This window comes from Arctopsyche grandis, chromosome 1, assembly GCF_051622035.1.
Source record: "Arctopsyche grandis isolate Sample6627 chromosome 1, ASM5162203v2, whole genome shotgun sequence".
NCBI lineage: Eukaryota > Metazoa > Arthropoda > Insecta > Trichoptera > Hydropsychidae > Arctopsyche > Arctopsyche grandis.
In genome coordinates this window covers 17,594,919-17,616,347 of record NC_135355.1, presented here as the reverse complement: position 1 = coordinate 17,616,347, position 21,429 = coordinate 17,594,919, and the positions used below count along the sequence as shown (strand labels likewise).

At 31.0% G+C, this 21,429-nt stretch overlaps 1 protein-coding gene across 1 annotated transcript; it reads right to left on the bottom strand.

Moving 5' to 3' along the window:
* Positions 1-1,006: 1,006 nt before the first annotated feature.
* On the bottom strand, positions 1,007-19,313 carry LOC143917015 (voltage-dependent calcium channel subunit alpha-2/delta-3-like). The gene is made up of 24 exons (XM_077438379.1): positions 19,204-19,313; positions 19,051-19,132; positions 12,887-13,217; positions 12,679-12,810; positions 7,380-7,642; positions 6,496-6,765; positions 6,239-6,421; positions 6,012-6,152; positions 5,848-5,931; positions 5,695-5,775; positions 5,546-5,620; positions 5,372-5,476; positions 5,192-5,263; positions 4,878-5,083; positions 4,676-4,809; positions 4,096-4,192; positions 3,905-4,021; positions 3,559-3,829; positions 3,180-3,428; positions 2,986-3,106; positions 2,749-2,906; positions 1,501-1,574; positions 1,196-1,394; positions 1,007-1,117 (listed from the first exon to the last, which is right to left on the bottom strand). The coding sequence occupies exons 1-24, from the start codon at positions 19,311-19,313 to the stop codon at positions 1,007-1,009; spliced, it is 3,666 nt and encodes a 1,221-aa protein (XP_077294505.1).
* Between the last annotated feature and the right edge of the window lie 2,116 nt (positions 19,314-21,429).

The window sequence follows — 21,429 nt, the reverse complement described above, 5'->3', positions numbered from 1 at the left end:
CGTAAGAAATTTGTTTTGTTGAAATGCCCAAACTTTAGGTCCCAAAGTGCAATATCCTATAAATTTTTACACACGTGAAATAATTAAAAAGTTATTTAATTTTACTGAGGGCCCATATTTTCTAACAGATAGTGGGGTCCACATGCCATCGGGCATGTTCGCTTGTATGGCCAGTCCGCCACTGCATACATATATTTATATATACATATATATGGATAATATTGATTACACAATATGTAATCAATATTATGTATGTATTTAATCGCACTTATTAGTCAGTTCATTTCATTCTGAATTGAATTGAAACAATCACAATATTGATACATGTCTATGATTACATTCATCTTGTTATTCTCAATTAAAATGGTTTCAATTTATTGTAAACACACATTTGCGATATAAATGACAATGATAATTATATGTAGAATATTTTTATTTCGCCATAAAACTTGTACATATGTATGTATGTACATATATACAATATCCGTAAATACGTAGTATATTAGTATGTAACAAAGATATTACGTCTTTAAATTATTCATATATCTGAATTATTAGGTTTACATATTCAAACTAGAGTAGTCTTTATTGAGTTAAGATATAATATACATATACATACACACACAGCCATTATGTAATACATTAATATTTCATAAATAATAAAATTAATATTGAAACATATTTAAAACAAAATATTATGTAGTAGTATGTTTTATAAATGTATTTTATTTGAAAAACTTGCAGCATTTTAATGAACGAATTTTATTGCTTAAACAATTACGTCTTAATATGCAGTAAAATTACATAAATAGAAATTAAAGCATCTTTTTTTAGTACCAATAAGTTATCTTCACATTATTTATCAGTTAGTATGTAAATATAATTCATCAATATTTTGAATACATCACAGAATTTTAAAATGGATTGATTTTAAACATTAGCTCAATATAATACCAGCAAAGTTGAATATAGTATTTATTAATAAGTAAAACTTTCAAACCCAATTTCAACTCATTGATATTTTAACTAATGCAGTCACCAATAAAGAACAAAGTAAATGAATAATTTCAATTCTTGAAAAGTTTGAACCTCGGCCACACGCTTTGATTTGAACCTCCTAAAATTTTAATAAAGTTTAATTTAAGTTTTTCAAAGACACCAATTGATACATTATTTAAAATAGTTATGTACATACATTGGGATGATGTCTTCTGCAGCTAGGTAATGGTTTCCTATCGAGTCCTTTGGTTTTCATCCGTATGCACGCCAAAGAGTCATTATGTGACACTGGAGTCGGTTTAGCAAGTATTGGAGCAACATCGTTCATATTACAATTGTTATTAATAATTACCATAATTAAATTGCTGGCTGGTATAGGTTGCACAACAAATGGTCTGAAAGTATAAGTATGTTAGAATTTAAATTGTATTTAATAATAAATAATAACTTTATTTCTTAAATAATACAAAATTTCAATATTACTATGTATGGACAATTCACCTTGATTCACAAGAAGCACGTTTTTTATATGCGTCCAATTTGTTCGGATTTTCTTGTAGTTGATAAAGCCACACCTAAAATATTATATTACACATTTACTGTACATGTCATAGATACATATGTACAATAATTTATTCAAAAGTAATGATACGGCAATAAACTAATAACACTGTTCGACACGAAAAATGGTTCAGAGACGAGATATGACTTTTCTTATAGAATTATGCCCAGTGAACACGAATCTGGAAATAAAAATTGTTGATTGCCTCGAGATTCGGAGATATGTACATATGTATATGTGTTTTATAAATCGCGCGATTTTTCTATATCTTGGTGTTGTTCGGTCGATGTCTCAAAATCTGTCAATTTCCTGTTCAAAATGAATATTGGAATCTATAGTCGGGTATTTTATCTTCCATTTGTAGTACTTTTCAGCTTTCAAATCTCTCTAAGTAGTCATCCAGTTCAAATCATAAGTCAAAAGTACGTATCTTCACTTGGGATTTTTTCCCACTGTTAATACTATTTTATATTGAGTTTTTTCTATTGAAACGTATTTATTGAGATAGTGTTCTGACCATACTATTTTTTGTTTTCCTTTAAAATGGTTAATTAGAAGTGTACTGAACTTTAAATCGGTAAAGTTGCGAGCAAAAAGGTCGTACTCGTATTTACACAAATCTGAATTGAATTAATAGGGATAATATATTAAATTATCTTTATATGAGAATTAAATAAAATTCCACTTAGAAAAATCATATTTCGACTATTCTATTGATAATTGAAAATTCTATTGATAACTGGCTTACCTCGATAAAATAAACAGTGGGAAAAAATTCCAAGTGAAAATACGTACTTTTGACTTTTGATTTGAACTGTATGACTACTTAGAGAGATTTGAAAGCTGAAAAGTACTACAAATGGAAGATAAAATACCCGACTATAGATTCCAATATTCATTTTGAACAGGAAATTGACAGATTTTGAGACATCGACCGAACAACACCAAGATATAGAAAAATCGCGCGATTTATAAAACACATATACATATGTATCTCCGAATCTCGAGCCAATCAACATTTTTTACTTCCAGATTCGTGTTCACTGGGCATAATTCTATAAGAAAAGTCATATCTCGTCTCTGAACCAAAAAAAAAGTCGTCATTTGTCGAACAGCGTAATTAGCTATTGTAACAAAAAATGTAATTTAATTACATTTCAAGTCATTACATTTATAGTCAAATTTACCTCATGATCACAAGGAGAAGCTGAATATATTGTTATCGTTGCCCATTTTAATAACAGTTCTTCTTCTATCTTGTCTTTTTCTTTATCGGTAAGTTTTTTTTTCCTTCTTCTAGGTGCTCTTGTAGTAATTTCTTCATCTTTTTCAATTGGATCAGATTCTACTTAGATAATTTGATTTTTTTAAATGTAAAGAAATGTGGAAATCTATTCATTAATTTTGTAACAAAGTAGGTATACCGTTTTCTTCAAAATAAATGTAGCTGTAAGCTGTTTCTGATGCAATTAGAGAAAATTGTTGACATATCCATAGTATATATGTAATAATGTATTTCAATGTGTCTCCAAAGTAAATTAAAGGCTAATAAGAAAAGCATTTTATATGTTTTGTGTTACACATACATACATATGCATTTAAAATAAAATTTACAAACTGTAAGAAAGGATGGAGCACGATTGGGGGTATCTTCTTCTTCGAAACAAACCGCTTGATAATCTGGTATGTGAACTTTTTTATAAACCCTTTCATCCAATAAATATTGCATTATTTTCGGTTCCAGTTCGCCGAAAAATTTGCCTGTATTCTTGGGAGACTTTGTAACTAATATGTAAGCATTGTTGTCCAACACGTAACACTCCAGCTCATCTGATTTGCATGTCGTGCAATCTTCATCATTTTCACACTGTACATGTATATACATATGTACATAAGAATACAAAATTTATTACACAATAATTGTTTGTTTTTCATATAATATGTATTAAAAATTAAATCGTTAAAGAAAATTTATTATATTTAAACAATGCACTTACTACAGACGTAATGTTATGAAATAGGCTATGGAGACTAGAATGATGAAATTGATATCCAACCACGGCAATTGGAGCTGCCAGTTGATCTTCAGTTCGAAAAATAGCATGAGAAGCCAACACAAAGGGGACAGGTCCTTTTTCATCGATTATTTCACCGGCATCTAGGTCTACTGAGTAAACATAGCTTTGTGGATCTACCACGTGTTGCTCGACGGCACGCTTATACCAAATTTCATCAATTGATCTAGGATACTTTTCACCAAAATCTTGGCTGAAATTTAAATAAATGTGATTATTTTACACATTACTTATATATTTTTTTTATATAATGAAGTCTCATGAAAACCTATGAAGATAATTTGAATCTGTAGATTGTATATGAAGAAATTGAATCCAACGAGTTAATCCACTATGTGTTGCCATAAATGCTAATGTAATTCCATACTTATAAATTAGTTGGTCACTAAAACATTTAAAATATACATACATAGACTGTAAAAATTACATCAATTTTTAATGTTAAAAAAATGTATATACATTTTAATTTTTCCTTCAATCGTATTATTTATATCTTGATAAAACCAAGCTGTATTTCGAGCATCACATATAAGGGCTTTCATTAGGTTTTTGTCACCTGAAATAATTAAAGACGACATACATATGCTAAATTCATAAAATAGTCACAAACATATGTACGTATATTGACAATTTTGTGTCTAAAATCGAATATTGATAAAGGTGCTGTAATCTAATTTTAAAAATTAAAAATGGCTTCAAGAAATCAAAATTTACATCTAAACAAATTAAATTAAATAAAAAATCTTGATATTTGTGTAGACAATTTTCTTCTCAAACATGTTATATTGATAATTAAAATGCATTGTTTCATCGTTTGAGTAATTGAAGGTAATCAGAAAATTATATCGCACAATAGAATAATCGGCATTGCAATATCTTTCAGTTTTCAATAGACATTTTTTTTATTGAAAATGTTGTTTATTTTTATTCTCTAGTGATTTTTATCCTTAGCAAACCTCCATGTTATATAACACATTAATATTTTTAAACTTTCAACTCGATTCAAAATATTGTAAACAAATCGATTACGAAATATTACAGTGGACAAAATTAGAATCATGTGATTTGTTGGGCCATTTCCATTTCTGTTTCTGTTGGTTCATTTTTTCCAAAAAATACAACAAATGCTCCTTGGGTGATGAAAATGTAATATTGTAGTCTCGGCAATACAACCTGAAACAATATATTGATATAATTGATGATAGTTTAATCTACAATTACCATTAAAAGCATGATATTACCACTCGGGATGAATTTGAAAACGCGGATTTTTAAAAAATTGCATTAAATTCGTCGATTTTGAGTGTGTCCAATAATGAAATTCTTCATCAGTTTTAACTTTTATTCTTTTTAACCCGTAAGGTTCTGGAAGAGCAACTACCAACGAAAAAACAGTTCCCGGTATTTCTGTCCAATAATACTGTCGTCTTATACGTGAAACCCGAGTCTATAACATTTTAAACACATTTTCAGTATAACAAATGCACTTTATATCTATAGAAAATATACATACATATCAGAAACTATTACACAAATATAATGTACTAAAACAAACCATGTTATCATAATGATATTTGACTTGCATCCACACGCTTCCATTTTCTTGATTCAATATCTCATTTCTAAACTGAAGTTTTTCAAATTAATATAACCATATATAATGTAAAATACTTCAAAATATATTTTATTATTACTCAATGATAACAAATTAATAAAAAATTATCCATGTACGTACATGTATAATGTCATCGTGAAACTGTCTAGGACCTGTATCGTCATCCATGAGTTCCACTTCTAACATGTCGACAGTATTGTATCCCGGTTTTAATATGCCTTGAAACTGAATACTTTGTTTATTTTACGAATATATTAAGTATTATTAATCTAATATCAATACAAAATTAATTACCACTGGTCTAAAATCTGGATGTATTAACACATATCCATTATTAGTAATGATGAATGCATAACCATTGACACCCAGCTATGTATAAAAAAGTATATGAATTATTTAATTCAAAACAATATTTAATTCATATAAAAGTAGTTAAAGAATACTTGATGTGGCATCATTAGACGTTTTATGTCATCAATAGGTACGTCTACTCCTGCAACTCCCAATAAATTCCACGATAAAGTCTGAAAATTATAAGAAAAAAATTCTTAAAATAACTTACTTAAAATTTTAATTAAAGAACACCAAAAACTTACATCATTTTTGGTTTTGTTAAATACAGGCATCGATACAGAAGTCATTAGCATATACGGCTTAGCTTCTCCATATTGATCAGCATGCTGAAATAAATTATGATTGTATCTGTATATGTTTTATGACTTGATGTTGAATTCGTGTGTTTATTTTTCACTATTCTTACTTCTTTTAAAGTTTTACTACGTCGCTTTTCGCGCTCTTTTCTAGTTTTGAAAAGTATCTTGTTTTGTCGATATGTCTTTATTAGATTCATCTGATCCTTATGCTGTTTCTCTTCCCATAAATAATCTGTCATTTTCGGATCCTGCAATCGAAATATTATATTTCATAGTTATTTGATATAAATGTACTTAAAATGACATGACTGATATTAAAAAATATGGTATATACGATCATGTTAGCATAAACTTGGGTCCATGACACAGGATGATCATCCCCATACAACGCAAGCGGTCTAGACATGACAGGCACATATTGCAATACTTGTTTGCGAGCTTCAGCTACATTTATCAAGCGGACAAAGTATCCTTGATTTGCGCAAGCTATCCAAATCTCCTCTCGCATATCATCCTCCTAATGGGAATTTTCAATTTTTCATTATTCATATAGACATTATAATAAAAATCGAGACGCAAATAAAATACAACCTCTATTCCGATTGAATATGTAAACACTCTCACAGGTATATTGGACAAGTTCTGTAAATTATACGATTTAAATATGTCATAATGGTTGTCGTATATTCCATCGGATATAAGCATAATCGCTTGATTACAACCCGCTCCTTCTAATGTATTATTTCTGAATCTTTGCAAAATGTCAAAAGATTTGATCAAAGCTTTTGGAAAATTTGCTATGCCATGAGGCTTCAAAGCATCCAAGCCCAATTTCAACTCTCTTACATTCGCCAAATTTGCCTGAAAAGTATTTGAGATTATAAAATAGCGTTTTTTAATCGTAGGTGATTATTTATATATGTATGTATATAGATCAGAGGTACCCAAACTAAGTCCCGCGGGCGTTTTATGTAAACAAATTTATGTAATATTAAAAAACTTGGGGGGAGGCGGCATTGCTGAAGACCCCAAAATGTATGTACGTAAATGGCAAGAATTTCTAAAATCCCCTATCATATACATACATATGTAGCACGGCCGTAAAGAGGGGGGGGGGGTGCAAGTCTCTCGTAATTAAAAAAAATTATACATATTTAAAAAATATATATATAACATCAGATTTACAAATTTATAAATGGAACATATACCTATACATACTAACCCTAATTTTCTAGGAATGAAAAAAAATCTTGTAATAAGTTGAATTAAAAAAAAACACTTGGGGTGGAATGCGTCTGTGTTTCACCCCCCTCCTGGCTTCGGTCGTGGTATGAATATATAATCTCCAGTGAATTTCTAGAATATCCAAAAAATATAGAATTTGGCCCGATCCGATCCTTATATAAGTAATTTTAAATAAACCTCGTCTTAAAAAGTTTGGAGACCCCTGATATATGTAGATATATTAGCGTTACCTGAATCAACGTGTCCGAAAAACACGTAACAACATCAAAAATAGTATTGTTGATCATTGTGAATACGTTGACGAAATCATTATTGCCCAAAGTATCTAATATATTATAAACAATTTGTCTGGCTACTTCCACTCCGGTACCTGTCATGGAACCTGACATATCTACAATAATCACCATATCCTTTGGACTAACTGCTGCTTCTATGTACCATGCTCGTGTACGACAATCGTATAGATCCACTGGATCTGCATCCCATTGCATAGCTTCAAAAGAAACACTTAAATTTTCATTTGAAAATATTTTTTTACCATATTATACATATGTACATATATTAAAGGTTGTGGCTATTTGCAGGTACTGTATCTGCGAATAATTGGCTATTTGCAGGTACTATATCTGCGAATTATTGGCTATTTGCAGGTACTATATCTGCAACAGACGCAAAGCCTTCTGCGCATGCGCGTGAACTGTCGAAGTTGTTAAACTGTTAAAATTTTGTTTTAAACCTCTTAAAGTTTTGTTCGAACTCGTAAAGTGACATAGAGCAAAAAATTTAATCCAAATTAGTTAATATTATTAACTGTTGGAAAATGATTATCATATACAACGTATAATATGTACCTACATACATTTTACATAGGTTAAGTACAAGTCGCGAACTAGCTAAATGATATAAATCTATTATAATAACGTGCGAAATTTACTTGCCTCATGTATAATGAAAGATTGATTAAACAAGTCTAGCATACATTAAATGTAAGAAATTATAATCGGATATTTCTGATAAAAATAATCAAGATTTCAATTAATTAACATTTATTTAATAATTTTAGAATCACCAGAATGGAAGAAATTCTCGAATTCACAAAAGGACAAACTTTTAAAGATTACGAATGCGTGAAACAATATTTTTATAAATTTTGTCAACAAAATTACCATCCATTTGTTGTAAACTGCCACAACAGTAAACAAAAAAATTATGTTTGCTGTAAGATAAGAAAAGGATGAAACAATCAAAAACGAACTTACCATCAACTTGCTGCCTTTGCATTGCTTTTGTTAAGCACATAGTAGATTGGCATGTGAAAATATTCTAATGATTCTATAAACAAATACTGTATCTTCGAATAAAAAAAAAATTTAGAACTATTACGATAATTCAGAACAATTTTGCGTTAACTGTTTAAAACACATTTTGATGTCGTTAATAGACAAGTCATTTGATTATTTTTTATGGATTTTACCTGATTTCAAAGATATAGTACCTGCAAATAGCCGATAATTAGCATATATAGTACCTGCAAATAGCCAATAATTAGCAGATATAGTACCTGCAAATAGTCAATGATTCGCAGATACAGTGCCTGCAAATAGCCGATTATTCGCAGATACATTACCTGCAAATAGCCACAAACTATATTAAATGTGGCCTACGAGTAGGCAATGTATTAGTTGAGTATCGCGAAATACTTGGTTCATTCAAATTATCAAAGATAATATCAATGTTGTGTTTTTCTATAATTTTGGAAATTTAGACTATATTGCCGATTAAATTTTCTATGGGGGCTCCGAACTCTTCGAAAACTGTCTACGGTCTAAAATTACTATCTACCATGAGAGAGAATACTACATTTTGTCGTTCTAAATAAAAAAAATGCATATTTTAACATTCTTGTTTAAATAGTAATTACATAAATAAGTTTCATTTATCTTCTTATATTATCTTATTAACTATATAAAAAAATGCATGCGGGTGAAACTTTACAGTATAAGTTGTATTGTTTTTACCATAAACATTATATATGTATGTATGTACATGCATCAAATGTTATATATACATGAGTATAATGTTAAAAAATTCATAGATACATCAAAGTTATTCCCCAAGATATTTTAAATGAGTTTGAATTCAGAGATTTTGCAGCCGAGTTGTGCGAATCTGCCGAGTTTTTCATTATCCATTGATGAATTTCATTATGGTTCAAACGCATTATTATTCTGTCAATATATAGCTGTATTGTTAAATAAGTGTAAATCTTTCATTGGAGTTGAACGTCAATTCACTTTTAAATTATCATAATTTAAATGAACCTTTGAGTACTATTTACGCGCAAAAAAAATCAACCGCTTTTAAATAATCATAATTGAATTTGTGCCGGTTAGCTTTAAAAAGTAGGAAAAAAATATGTATATATATATATATATATATATATATATATATATATATATATATATATATATATAAATATATATATATATATATATATATATATATATATAAATATATATATATATATATATATATATATATATATATATATATATATATATATATATATATATATATATATATATATATTAATTTTTTATTATATATATAATTAATTAAAAAGTGAATCAGGGTCAATGGAAAACTCATTAATGATGTGATATGATTTTTGATGTTTCGTCGGTTTCTTCTTTTTAATATATAATATATATATATATATATATATATATATATATATATATATATATATATATATATATATATATATATATATATATATATATATATATATATATATATATATATATATATATATATATATATATATATATATATATAAATATATATATATATATATATATATATATATATATATATATATATATATATATATATATATATATATATATATATATATATATATATATATATATATATATATATATATATATATATATATATATATATATATATATATATATATATATATATATATATATATATATATATATATATATATATATATATATATATATATATATATATATATATATATATAATAATTTTTTAATATATAATATATATAATTAATTAATAAGCTTAATTTTTTAAATGTATATATATATGTATGTATGTATGACAACATAATTGAACCGTTAATGTATTTAAACGAGTAGAATTAGGTAAACATGGATGTATACTTGTATATTTATAAACAAAAAATCAAAATACATAGTTTAATATTCCAATGATATGAACAAAATAAATTTCACTGTAAAATATGATTGTACAATTATTACACAACTAGTGAATAGCCCGATGAAATATCATCGCATGGGTGTAAAATTATTATATACCCGTATAAAACTAAAAAAAAAATCCGGAACCGGAACCGTTATTTTCGTAGACTCTCATAGATAGTTTTTATTCTTTATTTGTAATAATTTTCAATTCTTTAAGTTAACGTTAGCAAAATGTTAATTAAAATTAACAAAATGTAATATTTTCCGATTATACACAAACGGTCATTGACCTCGTAACGTTGTATATTATTATTACACATAACAAATTACGTGCATATACATATTATGTGTATTTACAACACGTATCCTGGGCGAGGATATGGCGTGCGGTGCGGGCTCGTGAGAACATTTCGTTTGGATCGGAGGGTCCGAGGTTCGATTCCCGGCGCCCGCGGTGAATGAAATCAATTTTTTTCTCGAATATCGTCAAAATATAAATAATTTAAATTTAAATTTAAATTTAATTAAAAATAAATCTATAAAAAAATGGTTCAAAACCTCGCTAAATGAAATTATTAGCTCAATTTAGACCTATATTCCGGCTATTTGGGGTGATCGGTTCGAGTCGCGACAAAGTCGTTTCGTCGAAAAATGAATTTATCGATTTTTATCGATTCGTTCATTATGTTCGGCGAGAGTTAGGACACACACCCACACACACACACACACCCACACACACACACACACACCCACACACACACACACACCCACACACACACACACAGATTACCGTCTTTATATATATGACTAGTGTTAGACCCGTTGATTTCAACGGGTGGTTTCGAAAAGGAATTGAAACTCGAATAAAAATAAAGTTAAAGATATTGAATCGACTGGTTTCGGAAAGAAATTGATGCACGAATTACGAATTACATTTTGTGTATCGCCGACGCCTCCGGCACCCGGGGCCTTCGCCCCCGGCGCTTCCGTCGCTCCGGGGCCTTCGGCCCCAGCGCCGCCGACGCCTCCGGCGCCCGCAGCGCACCCAGCGCCCCCGATGCCTTCGGCACCCCGGGGGCTTCGCCCCCAGCGCCACCGACGCCTCCGGCGCCCCCAATGCTTTCGGCACCCCGGGGGCTTCGCCCCCAGCGCCCCCGATGCCTCCGGCACCCCGGGGGCTTCGCCCCCAGCGCCGCCGACGCCTCCGGCGCCCCCAATGCTTTCGGCACCCCGGGGGCTTCGCCCCCAGCGCCCCCGATGCCTCCGGCACCCCGGGGGCTTCGCCCCCAGCGCCGCCGGCGCCTCCGGCGCCCCCAATGCCTTCGGCACCCCGGAGGCTTCGCCCCCAGCGCCCCCGATGCCTCCGGCACCCCGGGGGCTTCGCCCCCAGCGCCCCCAATGCCTTCGGCACCCCGGGAGCTTCGCCCCCAGCGCCCCCGATGCCTTCTGCACCCCGGGGCCTGAAAAAACTGGAAAACTGAAAAACTGAAAAAATGAAAAAAATGAAAAAACTGAAAAAATGAAAAAACTGAAAAAATGAAAAAAGTGAAAAACTGAAAAACTGAAAAAATGAAAAAAATGAAAAAACTGAAAAAATGAAAAAACTGAAAAAATGAAAAAAATGAAAAAACTGAAAAAATGAAAAAAATGAAAAAACTGAAAAAATGAAAAAAATGAAAAAAACTGAAAAACTGAAAAAAATGAAAAAACTGAAAAAATGAAAAAAATGAAAAATCTGAAAAAATGAAAAATGTGAAAAAAAAAAAAATTGTTCCCCATACTGGTTGATTCATCATGTTCGGCGAGAGTTAGGACACACACACACACCCACACACACCCACACACACACAGATTACCGTCTTTATATATATGATAGTTGAAAGTGGCGTCAGCCCTATTCGTTGACAAAAATGATATATGTATGTATTTTTTTCTTGCATATTTATATAAATAAATTATAAATTTTTCTTATAAACGAATTAAAAAATAATCGATAATTTAAAAACATATAAAATAGTAAATGGACTGACATAACTTTCAACTATAATAATTGTACAATAATATTTTACAGTGAAATTTATTTCGTTCATATCATTTGGATATAAGACTATTTTTATTTTGTTTTTTATAAATATACAATGCATCTAAATTTAGCCGTTTTTTTGTTTTTAAATATTTTTTCGTTACGTTTCCACGTAATATTTTATTTCCAGAAGTCACCACGTTTGAAAGCTTGAATACCGATCGTCTTTAATGTAAAATATATAGATAAATTTCAAAAACATACCAGGATAGTGCCTCATTATACCCGAAGCGCTGCCGAAATATTGCCATGAAAGCGTCAGATCTTGTTCAAAGTTCTTTATGAATGTTTTATCGAGTTTTTCCGACCACCAAATCGCCCTCAATGTATTATTAGCTAAAAGAAGAAAAATTTTTCATCGATATTATACACAAAAGGTACGAGACTTTATCGGCGTTATTACACAACATACACCAATCGAAAACATCTGTTGGTACGTGAATGCTACTATATTGTGTGTTGACCAACTTGTTATCGAAATAAGGATCTTTCGTCAAGGTCATGTTTGGAATTATAGCTGTGGGATAGTCAAGAGGACGAAGATCTTGGTCTCCTTTACTACTGTAAAAAGTATGGTTGAGTGGTGGGTCATGGCTCGTCAAATTAGAAACAATTGATTCTGCAGCTTCGACTATTTTTTTCAATGCAGCCACTTTTGTCTTCATCATATATCGCAGATTTGAAACTATTTCTTGCACTAGTTGTTTTCCATTACGTAACTCCACGTGTGCTCCTCTGAAGCTCTGCAAACATATCCAAAATTAATACCGCAAACTCAACAAATCATCTCAAAAAATAATAACAATTTATCTCAAATAACAATGTTATTGAGTTTGTGATTTCATTAGATTGCTATTGTTTTTTAGCATCAAGCTATTGTTTTTTACTTTAAACTTGAAGTCTTTCATAAATAAAATGGAATGAGTAAGCTTATTTTTTTTATAATTCTTAATAGTTACGCGAAATTACAGATTGAATACTACGAAAAACTAGTGAGAATTTTAGTGAGAGCCTTTGCCTTCTAGGGCTTCGCCCTCGGTGCCCCCCTGAGCCTTTGCTTTCTAAGGCTTCACCCTCGGCGCCCCCCTGAGCCTTTGCCTTCTAGGGCTTCCCCCTTGGTACCGCCCTGAGCCTTTACCTTCTAGAGCTTCGCCCTCGGCGCCCCCTGAGTCTTTTCTCCTTTAAAAAATAAATCGAATCGGTGCCTATGAATCGAAAAAAAAATAAATCGAATCATTTGTTCGATGACGGCTGCGCCCCATTAGCTATTGCTATTTCCGTTTAGGGCTTCGCCCCTCTGCGCCCCCATGAGCAATTGTCGTTTAGGGCTTCGCCCCTCTGCGCCCCTCTGAGCTATAGCCGTTTAGAGCTTCGCCCCTCTGCGCCTCCATGAGCAATTGCGCCTCAATGAATCGAAAAAAAAAATCGAATCATTTGTTCGATGACGTCACCGATCTACGGTCGAACGAACGAACGAACCAAGGATAGATACATACATATATGTATATATACTAGTATTGGGCCCGTTGATTTCAACGGGTGGTTTCGAAAAGGAATTGAAACTAGAATAAAAGTAAAGTTAAAGATATTGAATCGACTGGTTTCGGAAAGAAATTGATGCACGAATTACGAATGACAAATTACGAAGTGATTACGAATTACGTTTTGTGCATCGCCGACGCCCCGACGCCTTTGCCCCCAGCGCCCCCGATGCCTCCGGCACCCCGGGGCCTTCGCCCCCGGCGCTTCCGTCGCTCCGGGGCCTTCGGCCCCAGCGCTGCCGACGCCTCCTTCGCCCGCAGCGCACCCAGCGCCCCCGATGCCTTCCGCCCCCAGCGACACCGATATATATATATATATATATATATATATATATATATATATATATATATATATATATATATATATATATATATATATATATATATATATATATTTGTACATATATATGTATATATATATATATATATATATATATATATATATATATTTCTCCATGTCGATATCATATGTAGGTGCACGCGTAATTTCTAAGCACCGTATGGGAAAGTTAAATAAATTGTTAAATTACAAATTGTCTGGCCGCCTTGAATGCTGAAAGCTTAAAAGATAGTTTTTCTCTTTTTCAGATTTCAATATTTTTATCCGATACTGTTACTCAAATTGTAAGTTAAGCCGAGGCATTAACTACATATATTATTCTTAACTACTAAGGGATAATTTTGTTTTTACTTTTCGATTGCAGTTTTTTCTGATTCGCGTTACTTTTATTATGTATCTTTTATTCAACTTGGCATACCTTTTCATCCACAAAACAAAGTCATTTCACTCCGATATTCAGTAGAGTACAGTCGTATTGTGAATCGTCGTTTTCGAACTGTCATCGTTGAAATTTCGTAAATAATTAAATTAGCGATTTTTTTGGTAAGTGGCTTTCAAATGATTTGTACTAAGCACATAAAAAAAAATTTAAATTAAAATTAATCGAATATAACCGGATACTCTGCTATTCTCAATTTTTACTATTCAGTACTCAGATAGTTGATGAAGTCGAGTATTTGGAAATTCTACTCCCATCCCCATTGCTCCTGAGGGACCGTAAAGTCGACATTTCAAACTGCCTAGTAGCAAACCGTCATTCCCAATATTTTACAGTAAAGACACTGATCTAAACAACACGGGACAGCGGCGGTCAAAAGTGAAGATACTTTCTTATGTAACATGAGAAATTCAATATACATATACAATCTACTCTGACTAACTGAAATTATTACCGAAACAAATTACACTTCAATCTATTTTTTATTTTATTTGGAGTGACTCACATAGACCCATATCAAATTTAGAGGCCATATTTATTGTTGGTCATGATTATTCAAATGTTTTTATGCCGAATCTCTGCTTATCAAAAACAAAAAATTAAAATAATTTTAGCAAAATCTATGTATAATTTATGTAGTGTATTTAGTAATTCATAGCGAATCTTTAAAATGATCCAACGTGTTTCCTTTATTTATAAAAATCTTTTATTTTATTCTTTATTTATGTAGTAAGTACATAATAATAATAGATGAAGTTTTGTGATCACGCGAAAATTCGAACTCGAGATTTTGACAGATTCGAAAATGTTGTTAGTATGTGTCTGTGTATTTTGAGGATTTTTAACACCGTTAGTCCTATCTGAAACTTGATAAAAAGAGGACGCCTAAAAGGAGACGTACCATTTCCGTTCAACTTAAAAATTTGAAAAAAAAATTACGCTGTATCGATAAGCATTTTAGTAACCGATACTAAGTTTTAGTTCGATGAGACTAATGGAGTTCAAGAAATTTCCAAAGTACAGAGAAACATTCTTACGGGACCCGGTCAATGCGGCGACGAGGCCGATTGGGCGATAGGTTTTGGAGTTCGAATCAGTCAAAATCTCGAGTTACTACGTACGTCTATTGTTACTACGTACATATGTACATAGATAAAGTAAAAACAAATGAACGGGCATTCCAACATGAGGGTGGCTAGGGGTGCAATTATTATCATTACTAGATGTATTTCTTGTACATCTAGTATGTGTATGTGTGTGTGTGTGTGTGTGCGATCGAGATCTTAGCAATGCGTTCGTCGAACGAACGGTCGTTCTCATGGTCCGTACGCACCAAACCAACGACGATTTTGGGCCAACTTTTAAAACCAGTAGCGTACAAAATATCGAAATAAAAATTAAATTAAAAAATTGAAATTAAATATCAAAATTAAGCTAAAGAGCGAGATTGAGCTAAAATTAGATCATCGTTGATGTTTTGAATTACAACAATGTTTTGAATTACGACGATACGCATTACAACCAGAGAAATATTATAATTTCTCTGATTACGAGTGAAAAAAACCTTGTTGCTATTTCTTATTGAAAGTCGTCACGATATACTACTGTGTTTCCGCCGTCGATGAAATGTTTAACAAAAAAACTGTCGGTGATTTGTCAAAGGGTTTTTTTTTCTTTCGTCGAAATAAAATTAATAATCACACATTATCCGATAAATTTTACCTTTGAGATGGACTTAACTATTTGATTTATTTCGACGAGAGAAACAATTGAAGACATTATCCGATAAATTTTACCTCTGAAATGATTTAATTAATTGATTTATTTCGACGAGAGAAACAATTGAAGACTAAAAAAATTTCGATTGATATACCGACAACCCACCGGTTTGCGACGCTCGCTCGATCACCCATACTAATACATGATATATTCTCAGTAACTGTGCATTACGGGGAAGTAAAAATAATAATTCTTTGATTTTTTTTCGATCTTAGTGCGTATCTTCGTAAGTCAAAACATCTTCGACAAAAGTCGAGGATTACCTGTTAGTGATTGTTGATGATCTAATTTTAGGTCAATCTCGAAAATTTATTTTAATTGGGCATGTTCTGTTTTAACTTTCAATATTTTATTTTAATTTTAATATATTGATTATAATTTTATTTTGATATTTGAATTTAATTTTAATATAATAATAATAGTTTTAATTTTGATATTAAATTTCAATGTTTAAATTTAATTTTTATTTCGATATTTTGTACGCTACTGGTTTTATCCTACTGGTTAAAACTTTGGCCCAAAATCGTCGTTGGTTTGGTCCGTACGCAGCATCAAACGATCTTATTTCTTTCCCTGTGTTTTTCTTTTTATCGCGAGGACAGGGGTGTGACATCACGTATGCTCGTATGCAATTAATTAAGACAATGTGTCGCGAAATGTCCGTTGTCTGTCTTCGAACAATATTTTCGCGTTATTAACGAGACGTGGAAAAGTTGGAAATCTTGGAATTTTAATAAGGTATCGGTGTGGCGTTACCTAATTATTTCTATATTAAAAAAATATAGAAATAATTAAATATATAAATAATTATATATATATATATATAAATAATTATATATATATATATATATATATATATATATATATATATATATATATATATATATATATATAATTATTTATATATATATATAATTATTTATATATTTAATTATTTCTTTATTTTTTTAATATAGATGTTTAAACAGAGATCAAAAATTAAAATTAGTGTTTCTGCTTGAGAATTTCTCAAATAAAAAAATGGTACCTACATACATATGTACATACATGAAAAAATAAAATGGTAAATACAGACATGTTCCTCTAAATTGAATAAAATACCGCCAAATTCTTTAATTCTCAATTATTTATATTAATTTCAAATTTATTAATTTAAAATTTTATAATCTAGTTAAATTTTAATTTTTTTAAATAAATTTTATGTGGGTAATAAAATCGTAATATTAATTTATTTATTTCTTTCAACTCCAACTTAAATTTCTTTTGTTCATTAATACGAGCAAAAGTTATCAAGATTGGGAAATATTTTGATAATAATAGCAATAAGGAATTAACCTATGTACTAGTTCACTATTTGTTCAAAAGCTCTCGTGTAAAGATTTAACAACGACAGGTTTTCACAGACATCTTAAAGGTATGGGGGAAATTTAATAAAATTCAATTACAGAATGCAATTTCCGGCTAGTCAAAAGAGGTAAAATCAACCGACAGATGCAGCAATAGCACTATAGGTTTTTATCACCAACGTAATCCTACTGATACCCTGATATTATTGATCAGATTTTATGCAAACAAAAAAGATGAGCCGATACAAAAAATAAATCAACATAAATTTTGAGCAGAAAAAGTTCAGCCTATCCATTGATGAAAGAACTAGTGCCAATAATAAATGATAAATGAATTTTCACATACATAGTTAGCACGTATATATGTATGTACATACATTGAAATTCTAATTGAATATACTAATATGCAAAAGTTTTAGTGTTGATTGCCGTAAAATTATGTACATTCTTTTGGTATTTCAAGTGAAAACGACATTCAAGATGGTGCTATTATACAAAAATTTGAAAGATTGCTTCCAGTACATCAGCAATTAAATCTATAACCCAACTAATTATCATGCACTCATATATCCGACAAGCCTTTGTATTTGTATTTTTTCCAAAGAGACTTATCAGCGGCAGTTTACCATACATAGAAAATAAGCGCGCGCTTGGAGCCCCCAAATCTTGGGGCCCCCGAAATGGGCTTTTGCAACCAAAATATACAACCAAATTATTATCATTGTCCACAATACCTTCATAAGTTTTGTAATTTACCCTATCCATATTTATGTCAATTTCATTAATTTGCTCATAATTTCATGTAATAATTTGCTTAACTTTGTTTTGTTTAGCCTAACATTGAAGATTGATACAGAAAAATAAGATCGAACACATTATTATATTAAATCTTTTTTTTTTATTTTAACTTTTTCAATTTGATTCTCGCTCCATTTGAATATTTGTGTAATAAATTTTTTAGATAAATTGAAGCATAATTCGAGTCTTTGCTTAGTATTAATTTCCTTGACTTTCATATTTTTAGTATGTTTTTTTCTCCTCTAAAATTACGAAAATGCCAGTCGCTTTAACCGACGCTTCCATTGGTGCCAATTGACTTAAATAATTTAAATAATTTAAAAAATGTATTACGTTTTGAACTTCTTTCCTTCTTGTTATCTGCTCTCCGATATTCCGTAATTCTAGTCCGAACCCCTGCGCCCAAGAGTGCACCCTATGATTGAAAATTACCATTATATCTATAAACTATAAATTTCAAACTGGTAGAATTTAGATCATACTCACAGGTTATAGTCAATACTTAAGTCCGGTGGTATTATTTGTGCGTTTTGGGATGATATGCACAAAGAAGAAATGAAGAGGAACGCAGCCAGACTGTCCACTCGTCGGCACATGGCTGCAGCAGAAGTCAAAGTCTATCTTTGGCACGCAAGCGCGCGTCGTTTACGCACCACTATTGCCAGGGATGATACACCTTTTTAAGCTAATATCTGTGTCAAAAATATTTGCATTTATATATAATAAAGAGTAACTACTGTATCTACATACTTCGTTTCCGTATTATTCATTATTCAGTATAATTAGTCGAAAATGGTAATTTGTTGCAATTTTTCGTACTGCTGTTGTTAGTATCATTAGTGGTAGCAGACCAATGGTAAAGCTTAAAATCAGACGACATATCTAATCTGAGCATTGATAAAACCAGTTTTGTTATCACATAACCTCAGGTATCGAACGGTAACGTTAAAGTTATTTATTTAAAAGCTTGAAACCTATCTTTTAGGATAATATTTTATGCACATGTATGTATATAAAACATATATTTGCATATTTCATACATGTATGTACATACATATACGAATCATCATTTTACGTATCTTAAGTATAGGGAGACAATTGTTCCAAATTTTTACTTGAATTTACTTGAAATTTTTACATGAAGTTCTGTGATCATGCGAAAATTTGAACTCGATATTTTGACTGATTTGAATTTGACTCAGAATCGATTACCGATCACGTTTTCATGAACTAGAAAAAATGTGTATGTGTCTGTGTGTTTTGGGGATTTTTCGAACACCGTTAGTCCCATCGAACTGAAACTTAGTATCGGTTACTGAAATTCTTATCGACACTAGAGAGTGAAAGTACTACTTCCGGAACCGGAACATGAACCGGAAGTAGTACTTTCATAGCGTAGTAACAAGTTATGTATAAAATTTGATAAGCATTCGTCAACCGGAAGTGGCAGTTTACTCTTGCTCGATTTTTCTTCCACTATTTTTTTTGACCCCTTAAACATGTGTGTTCTTCACGAAAAAATTCAAGTATAATTTTTGTGTCAATGTGATGAATAAAAAACTTAATTTAATAAACCGGAAGTGGGATTTTTTCCTCTTAGAAAGGTCAAAAATATTGTGACCACGATTCTGTCCCCACTCCACAACCCTGAACGTATCAAACGTATTTTTTATGTACCAACTTAGAGCTGATTAGGTTATGGTCAGAATTCGTAAACCGGAAGTATTATTTTTTTTTAAAACAATATTTCGTTATTTTATTTTTACCTTTAGAATTATTTTTATTTTCTTGATATTTAATGTGTATAATAAATACCGTGAGTTTAAGTAAAAAAAATATTTGAACAAAATTCGACAACCGGAAGTAGAGCTTTTGTGTTGTTTCACCGCATTTGCGATCAATTTGTATCGAAAATGTTCTCATAACCGGCATGTGTTAACGTGTATGTATGTTTAATTATTGAATTTTTTTGTCACCCTCTTATATTCCTCAAATACAGTATACTCTCGATTACCCGGTTTGCGGATTATCCTTGCTTGAAAAATATATTTTTTTTTTATATGAAATGAGACGCACCGATTGATTGCGACCTTAAACATGCCTGTTATTTGAAATAAATTATGTCATGTTTAAGTATGTCAAATTATGTCATGTTTTAAATTAAGAATTGTTTTTCGTTCCCTTTTTAAATTAAATTAAATTATTGCGTCAATTCTTTCCGTCGCTTTTGATCATCGAAGAAGTAACAAGTGCGTGTATTCAGAGCAGATTTTTCCGGACACACGCATGTTTAATTATTATCAATTACTTTGCATGTGAAATTATTTTCTTTGCTATTAACTCGAAATTATTTTAGATTTACATACCTGTTCGAAATATAGTGATAGTTCTGCAGGTCCGAAACGAAAAAGTATGAAAATGTCAAGATACGAAGATTTGGATGAAACTTTACTCATATAGTTAAATAAAAAATGAGCCGAAGGAATACCAATTAGCGGTCAAATGTGTATGGAAACAGCCAAGTTTTTCCATGAAAAATTAGGATTAGTAGACAACTTCAATGCTTCGTCTGGGTGGTTGACTAGATTTTTTTTATATTTTGGCAACAGTAGCGCTAACTGTAAGTACTAACGGCTACATATCTGCTTAACTATAAGCGTATTTCTTAATAAATAATGAGCATTGAAATTATGAAATAAAAATTTGTGTTGT

What these genes read in the sequence shown, in the direction of transcription:
- LOC143917015 (XM_077438379.1), bottom strand. Translation starts at nt 19,313, where the DNA reads ATGTGCCGACGAGTGGACAGTCTGGCTGCGTTCCTCTTCATTTCTTCT. An exon ending in TTAAGTATTGACTATAACCT is followed by an intron (nt 19,133 to 19,203) that starts GTGAGTATGATC and finishes TTTCAATCATAG; the next exon opens with GGTGCACTCTTGGGCGCAGG. An exon ending in TTAACAAAACCAAAAATGAT is followed by an intron (nt 5,776 to 5,847) that starts GTAAGTTTTTGG and finishes TATAATTTTCAG; the next exon opens with ACTTTATCGTGGAATTTATT.